This window comes from Triticum aestivum, chromosome 3A, assembly GCF_018294505.1.
Source record: "Triticum aestivum cultivar Chinese Spring chromosome 3A, IWGSC CS RefSeq v2.1, whole genome shotgun sequence".
In the NCBI taxonomy this organism is placed as follows: domain Eukaryota; kingdom Viridiplantae; phylum Streptophyta; class Magnoliopsida; order Poales; family Poaceae; genus Triticum; species Triticum aestivum.
In genome coordinates this window covers 620,905,199-620,913,952 of record NC_057800.1, presented here as the reverse complement: position 1 = coordinate 620,913,952, position 8,754 = coordinate 620,905,199, and the positions used below count along the sequence as shown (strand labels likewise).

The 8,754-nt window shown below is 48.1% G+C and overlaps 1 protein-coding gene across 1 annotated transcript; it reads right to left on the bottom strand.

Annotated features, from left to right (window-relative positions):
• Window positions 1-1,821: 1,821 nt before the first annotated feature.
• Window positions 1,822-2,709, bottom strand: LOC123062646 (pleckstrin homology domain-containing protein 1). Its single transcript, XM_044486254.1, has one exon. The coding sequence runs from the start codon at window positions 2,589-2,591 to the stop codon at window positions 2,133-2,135; it is 459 nt and encodes a 152-aa protein (XP_044342189.1). The 5' UTR covers window positions 2,592-2,709; the 3' UTR covers window positions 1,822-2,132.
• Between the last annotated feature and the right edge of the window lie 6,045 nt (window positions 2,710-8,754).

The following is an 8,754-nucleotide window of genomic DNA, read 5'->3' as shown; positions in this document are numbered from 1 at the left end:
TATATTTTTTTAAGGAGAGAGTATATAAAGTGAGGCAAAAACCCGTTTCAAGGGGTAAAAGGATTTGGTCGGTCTGCGACGAGCATCGTGAGTTTGCTTTGTGTGCGCTTGAAATACTGGGGCCTGAATCTGAACAAAATAAGAAGTGAGGACGTTTACAAAATTATAAGTCAGCTCTATTGCCAACTTGTTCTCCAAATGAATCCCCTCAGATCAAATTAGTGATCATGATTAAAATAGGATTGTCTGATGTAGGAGAAGCGGCATACAAATCCTGGTAAGCCAAATCAACTGTATGGTAATGCGATTATAGTGGACAGTCAAATACGGCAAGCTCAAAAAGCTGCAGTTACATCACAAATGGCTATACCACATTTACAAGTCTGGCATGTAGTCAAGATATTGAAGAGCATGTCACAGGTACAACGACACTGACTTGGTAAAACAGAAGCCTACGATATGTAATGCTGGAAATTCAAAGTGCGTTGATTTTTGTCAGAAAACTACCATCAGAGCTGCAAAGATCCCTGCGTTAAACAAGAATGTACTCTTAACAAGTCAAACTAGTATAGGCGTCATATTTCATAGGTCATGCACCAGAACCTAGCTGCTCAACCTCAACCAGGAGTCTGCATTCCCAACCGAACTTACATTCATATACCTGTTTCAAAATTGACGCAGAGTGTTGTCTCCAAGCTCCATACATCTAAGTTGCCAAGTTGGCATATAAAAATATGTGAACTTTATCCCACTTCAATACTTTGGTACATTTAACAGATAAATGTCTCTACAGAACATTATCTTGCTGGGCATGCAAAGCAAGTATCCTTGAATCAGAGATACGCATATAACATTCATAAGTCACGAAATAATTAGAGAAACAGAAACAGAAAAATCACATCTACGCAGCTAGCCTCCGTAAGACAGAGTTATCTTATCAGGATGTACTGTGAAACTATTATCTCCATAAGTGCAATGTTTTTTTTGCAGGAACATAAGTACAATACTAACCACATGTATCTACCACGTGGACGGCACAATAATGTTAGGAATGATGTTAGCATTCAGCTCTTCAGCTTAGCCATTTCCAATGATGAGATGGGGACCTGGCATCTTCAGTAATAAGGTGGAGGAATATAATTGGAGGTATCATTACTCATAACATCACTGTTTACAGCTGTTTTCGCATGATTTGCTTAGGGCATGTACAATGGTGGCATATGAATACAGATGCCTCATGACAAAAAGTAATTTGAAGCATATGTGTTGAATTTTTCTCCCCAATGCAAGCTACTACTAGTGACCTCATCAAAGAATAGAAAGTGACTCTCACTACACATGCATCCCTCCTCTCCATTTCAACTTTTTCAACTTTATGCACCGGAACTTTTTGTCTCTAAGCACCCACCTCCTGGAGAGGATCCCGCTTCCCCGTCCGAACCATATTGATGTACTTAAATACTGCTACTTGCAGCTTTGCAGATGTTCTCAACATGGTTAAGCGATTAGCACAAAAGCTATTTTAAGTGATAAGCTTATAAAACACAAGCACTACATGTCTATCCATGTTAAAGTGGAACGCAATCATGCAATCGCTTCTGTCTGTTGATACTGACTGAAGGCAACGGAGGGTTACCATTTTTTTTTCTGTGCACAAGCACTGCTTTGAGTTCATAATGGTCAACGAAACGCTGGAGTAGGCAAACCAAGATGTTGAACGAACAAGATACAATGCATTGCATGATTTTACGGTTAGCAGCCCACTACATATCCAGTCATAACAGGCCAAATATTATCAGACAATTAGATACACAGAAGTCAAAAACACCGAGAAATATCCCCTTGTTCAATTTGCTACGGCTTGAGATATACACTTGGATAATAAGAACATTTAAGGACCAAATACAAATCGAACAGTATACTTAAAGAAAGTTATAAGAACAAAACCGATCCATAGTATAAATAAAGACACCTAAAATCACCAATAAAAATCTCTAATAATATACATGTGCACACACCATATCTGTGGAAAATATGAACTAAAAGAATCTATGACAAAGACATGTAGAATAGTAGAGTTACAGGTGCCACCGCCTCACCGGTCCTTTTGCTCACCGAATCAATCGACGAATCTATGATTTGCCGCCGGCCGCGGGGCGGCCGCTGTCGTAGTCGACGATCTCGTCGTCGGTCATGGATCGGGAGTGCTGGACAATGGAGCGGCCGATGGAGTTGATCCAGTCCTCCTTCTCCTTGTCGGAGTCGGCGACGAAGTACATGGTCTCGCCCGGGGTGGAGAGCTCGAAGGCGAACTTGCGGTTGAGCACGTCCTCGGCGCCCTTGACGGTGAGGCAGGAGGCGACGGCGATGACGCCGCGGGGCACGGACGCGCGCGTGACGGACGAGTCCTTGAACCAGAAGATCTTCCCCTGCTTGAGCACGAACCACCGCCGCCGCCACGTCTTGATGTACTCGCCCTGCTTGTCCAGCCACCCGCCGCGCTCCGGCTCGCGCCAGAACTCGATGCCGTCCGTGGCGTCCGCGGGCGGGGCGCCGGTGCCCATCACCGCTCGCCACAGGCTCGCCGCCATGAGATGCGGAGGGATTTGGGGATCGGGTCGGGCGGATCGGGAGAGTTCGTTCGGTTGGTTTTTTCCCCTGGTTTTGACGGAACGGGACGGGCTGGGGGTCGGACTGTGTACCGAACTGATGATTTGTATCGGTGTATCTGCGTTGCTCACGTGGATAGAAACAACTTAAAAGGCAACTCAAGAAAATTTAAAGAGAGTCATCGCAGAGAGAGAGTCTCCAGGTTTTCTTTTTCTGCCTTGTAGCATCTTCAACGCGGACCCTTAAACATCCGTAGCCGTCGTGGCCGTGCGGTGTCGGGATGTGTTTTGCCATTCAAGGCAGGTATACATCGGTTTACTGACCAATCTAAACATGTTTTTTCCGCAAATCCGAAATGAAATGAGGCCTTTGCGGGCGGGCGGGTCGCTGCACTCGCGCTTTTTCCATCGAATGCATGCGCCGCTTGCCGCGTTATATTCATGCCGGCCCAGAGTATGCAAACGGCCGGCAGTGATGCCGTGCGATGTGACCGGGCGTGAGGGCAGCGCTGATAGACGCGACTTCTCGGGCGTCGTCGCTTCAATGTGGACGCCGCGTCCTTAGCAAACCAACTCCAACAGTTGTGCCGCATTGAAGCGGGCTGAATGCCCATTCGACTGGACTGGTCATGACTATTTAAGCCGTGCGCCGGCGATGCACATCCGCACTTCGTCCTCTTCGAGCCCCTCCTCCTCTCCGTCCTCTCGGAGCCCCTCCAACTCCAACAGCGATGTCGAAGTCTTGGTTCTCCATGCAGGTAGGCGCTGCGGTGGCATCTCTTCATCAGGCGGTTCCTGGCACCGCCATCCTCGCTCTCTGGGCCCCTCGGCATCCACGCGGCCAGCTCCTTCGGCAAGGAGGAGGACCAACGGCAGCAACGGTGGTCCCGTCTCCTCCCAGAGGTGTCACATCCCTAGCTTCTGGTAATGCTCTAGGCTAGCTTCATGTGTGCATCATGTTTAAATTCTGAAATTTGAACTGAGGGAAATTGGAAGCCTCAAAACTTAAATAAAAGAGGGGCAAAGAACCCTGGTAAATGCATTCAATGTTTTCAAAATGGCCTTAAATAATGTTGGTTATATTTTGGCAAGGGTTTTGCACCAAACCAAAAATAATGAACATTTTTGAGGAATATTTTGAGCACTGAATTTAAATCATTACTTTATTTGCATTTGAAACTATATTCATAACTTGTATAGAATATATTTCCAAATACCCTGAAATATTTTATGTGCTTTTGGAAAAGTCCATTAAGCAGCATAAATATTTTCAGAGGAGTTTTTGGCATTGTTTGAATTATTTTAAATTCAAAACAGTGGCAAAATAAGTTAAATAAAACAAAACAGAACAGAAAAATATAAAACAGAATTTACCTGGCCTCACCCGTGCAGCCCACCAGAGCCGGCCCAGCTCCTGTGCTGGTCCAGCACTGTGCGGCCCAGCCCACCGCGGTCGCCACCGTCTTCAACCTCCTGCCAGTAGGCAGGAGGGCGTGTGCCCGACGCGCGCGCGCACGCTCCGGCCACCTCCTGCTTACCTGCTCGCCGCTGGAGGCACCCGAGGGCGCCACGCACTCCCCCTCGCCCCCTGCACCTCCCCTCTCTTCCCCTGGACCCCGTTCCCTCCTCTGCTTCCCTCCCGCGCACACCACCGAGCGGAGCTCGCCGTCATCGTCGCCGTACCCATGGCCACCGGCCACCCCTAGCCTCGCCGATGCACCCAGGAGCTCCGCCTCGACCCCCTCTTCCTCCTCACCGTTCCACAGCCCTCCGGAAGCCCTGCATCGCCGCCATCGCCGTCGTCTTCTACCTCGGACCCGCCGGCCATCTTCGTCAAATTCGCCGGCTCCGGACCGTCCCCGACCTCGCCGAGCATCTCTTCGTGACCGTGGTGAGCCCCCGGTCCTCTTCCCCCTAATCCCGCCTTCGTTTGCTTGCCGTAGCCGCCGCCCCCTTGCTTACCGTAGCCGTCGCCGCGCGGGCTCGTCGCCGGCGAAGCCCCAGTGACCAAATGGCCCCGCGCGTGCGTCCGTTGCACTCGCAACGACCCGTGGAGTAACGCTAGCGTGGCAGCTAGCTCGTTTGCAAGCCGCAGCGCTAACCCCGCACCCACCCGAGCTCCGGCCGCCGCCTCGGGCTCCACTCCGGCGAACCCCGGGCACCCCCGCACCCCCCCGTTGGTCCCCCTAGATGCGCATGGGCGCAGGCTACTTCCTGGTGCCCTTGGCGCGTCGATCCGATGCCCCTAGCGCCAGTCCGGTGTCCCCCGCCGTGCTCTGTGGTCGCCGCCGGCGTAACTCCGGCGAGGGTGACGTGGCGCTGATTTAGTCAGCACTAATGACCACACTAAACACCCCCACCGCCACTGATAGTGGGCCCCACCCCTGGTCAAACCCCAGTCAGCGCTGGGTTTGACCGGGATTAGCTCCTGTGTCACTGACGTGTGGCCCCCACACGTCAGGTTTGACCTGGGGCGCCCAGTTGACCCTGCTGACGTCATGCCAACGTCATGCTGACGCAGTAATGTTTTCTGGATTTAATTTAATTCTGAAAATTCCAGAAAATTGTATAAACTTCTAAAATTCATAGAAATTCAACCGTAACTCCAAATTAAATAAATTATATATGAAAAATTATCAGAAAAATTCAAGGAATCCATCTGTACCATTTTCATGCATGTTAGAATAACTTATAGGTGCTGTTTAGCACAAATCAATTAAATGGCATTTGAATAATCACATATGGAGTTTGAATTTGAATCTTGTATTCAAACCAACTTCATCTAATCTGTTGCTAATTGCATTAGCTCAAAACACATTCATTTTGCCATGTCATGATCATGCATCATATTGTGCATTGCATTGATTGTGTTCCTTCTGTGTTGCCGGTATTTGTCCCCTCTCGATAGACGTGATACCGATGATGTGATCGTTGACACTGATGAAGACTCAATGTTATCTTCAGAAGTGCCAGGCAAGCAAAACCCCCTTGTTCATTTCGATAAAATCCCACTCTCTCGCTCCTGCTCTCTTTTACTGCATTAGGACAACAACGACATTTTGTTACTTGCTGCGGTAGCTGAACCCCTTTATCCTTTGCATGACCTGTCATTGCCACAGTAAATAGATGAAACCCACTAGCATGAGTAGGAGTTGTTTGAGCCCTGATGTGCCTACTCATTCATGCTTGTTGTCATGCCTGCTATTGCTTAGAGTTGAGTCAGGTCTGATTCATCGGGGATGAATCAGAGGCGTGTGAACATGTCCTACTGTGTGTGAGCGAAGTGTGTGAACACGATTTGGTAAAGGTAGCGGTGAGAGGCCATGTAGGAGTACATGGTGGGTTGTCTCATTGCAGCCGTCCTCAGGAACTGAGTTCTGTGTTTGTGATCCATGATTCAGCTACTACCATACATTGGGCCCTGAAATATGACCCCGCTCGACTTCTTATTCACCCTTGTCCTCTGTCCAGGAGTTGCAAGTAGTTTCTGGTGTTTGTAGTATGCTGGAGGCCGTGGAAAGCGCTGACCGTAGGGGTGGGCTGTGATGCGGTAGGCACGTGGCCGGGTAAACCGGGCACCCGTTTGGTGTCACGGAACCCTGTTCACATCGTTTGGGGCTGTGAGCGAAACTCCGGCCGGATCTCCTCATGGATGGAACCCGAATAGGCGATAAACCTGGACTAGAGACTTAGGTGTTTAGGTAGGTCGTGGTCTACACCCACGTCGGCTTTCGCTTGAAGTCTGCCGAGCACATGTCGTGTGCAGACGCTAAGTGGTGGAAACATGTATGAAGAAGTACACCCCTGCAGGGTTAACATCATCTATTCGAATAGCCGTGTCCGCGGTAAAGGACTTCTGGGTTGCTTATATCAGTTCATAGACAAGTGAAAGTGGATACTCTAAAATACGCAAGATAAGCGTGAGTGCTATGGATGGCGTTCTCGTAGGGAGACGGGGGCGGATCCATAGTGGTGTATTGATATGGTGAATATGTGGACTCGTGTGCGCCACCTCAAAAGAGTTACTTGCAGTCGTAGTTCAGGATAGCCACCGAGTCAAAGCTGGCTTGCTGCAGTCAAACTCCACCATCCCCTTTGTTGATAATGATGCATGTGTAGATAGATCTGATGTAAGTCTTACTGGGTACATTTGTACTCACGTTTGCCTATTTTATGTTTTTGCAGAGAGACTTCAGTCTCACTAGTAGTTCCGCTTGGACTTCGACGTTTAGCTTGATACCTCAGCTACGATCTTGTGCCCTCGGCAGAATCTGGTAGATAGTCAGGCTTCTCAGCCTTTTTCATTTATAGATGTCTGTACCCAGACATGATAGCTTCCGCTTGTGCTTTGACTTGTATGCTCTGAGTGTTGGGTCATGAGACCCATGTTTGTAATATCTCACTCCTCGGAGCCTATTGAATAAACTACTTGAGTCGTAGAGTCATTTTGTGATGCCATGTTGTATTGCACATATCGAGCATATTGTGTGTATGTTATTGAAATGCTTGGTATGTGTGGGATCTGACCATCTAGTTGTTTATCTTTAGTAGCCTCTCTTACCGGGAAATGTCTCCTAGTGTTTCACTGAGCCATGGTAGCTTGCTACTGCTCCGAAACATTTAGGCTGGCCGGCATGTGTCCTTCTTCGTTCCTGTGTCTGTCCCTTCGGGGAAATGTCACGCGATGAATACCGGAGTCCTGTTAGCCCGCTACAGCCCGGTTCACCGGAGTCCTGCTAGCCCAGTGCTACAGCCTGGATTCGCTCGCTGATGACCGACACGTTCGATGCTGGGTCATGGATGCCTGTCCCTGTAAGTCTGTGCCACTTTGGGTTTACGACTAGCCATGTCAGCCCGGGCTCCTTATCATATGGATGCTAGCGACACTGTCATATACGTGTGCCAAAAGGCGCAAACGGTCCCGGGCAAAGGTAAGGCGACACCCGTGGGAATACCGTGCGTGAGGCCGCAAAGTGATATGAGGTGTTACATGCTAGATCGATGTGGCATTGAGTCGGGGTCCTGACAGCGTTGGTATCAGAGCTTGACTGCCTGTAGGATTACCAAGCCAAACTGGTCGAAGTTGAGTCTAGAAATTCTTTAGTTATATAAGGGAATTGATTGTGGGATGGAACGTAAGGCTCTTTTTACTCCTTATACCTTATGCCTTCTGATCTGAGTCATCTTATCTTTCCTGCGGGGATTAAGAACTAGGCTATCTCTTCTTTCTATCAGGATCACGTGTTACTAATCTGCAGACTTGTAGGATTGATGGTTCTAAGCTTGAGTTCAGTTTCTACTTCTGTATGTTAACTGTTGATCTCGAGACCTTGATATTGTGCTTCTGAGTGGTTATGCCACCATTTTTGTGAATGTCTCAAATCTTTTCTGAGCATTTACAGCCGTTATGCTGTCCGAGTCATTCCAGGTTTCTAAATAGTCTGATGCATTTGCAAAATCCTTTCCCTCTGGTTTCGATGTTCCTTTATGCCAGCTCAATCACACTAATTGTTGAGTTGAGGTATTCTATTGCCTTGACCTTATGTTGGAGTTACTATTATGACCCTAGGTGTCTCAGGGGATCATCTAGTAGTCTAGCCATGATTTATGTTCCAGTGTGATGACTCTGGCCGTCATTATCGAAAGCATCCCGTGATGCTACTTAGTAGTAGGTATTCTATTCCTGGGTTCTTAAACCGATATTCACCCTACTTACATCATGTTGATAGTGTTGCTAGTTCCTTTAGGTTATTAGTAACCTTTGCATTAGTCCTCGATGTTCGTGGTATTCCTTTCTTCCAAATACTATGAACCGCTTATGGCAGATGTTCCTCGCTGATTGAAAGATCACAATCAGAGTGCTCTCGATGGGTTCTCGATTCTACATTGTGACTCTGCCAGTTCTACCTCTCTGCATGGGTTATCTGGAAGAAATGTTGAATTCGTTCGACATGCCAACCCATGCATCCACAACTCAGAAAATCGTGTGTTCCTTTGAGTTGTCCCTCTTTAGTTGTCTACTGACCTTCGTCTATTAATTGATAGTCAAGGGTATGCATGCATTCGTTTACCGATGCCTATTACCCTTGTGGTCCGCCAAGCCATTCTATTTCAGAATGAATAGGAGAAACAAACTCCAGTACCT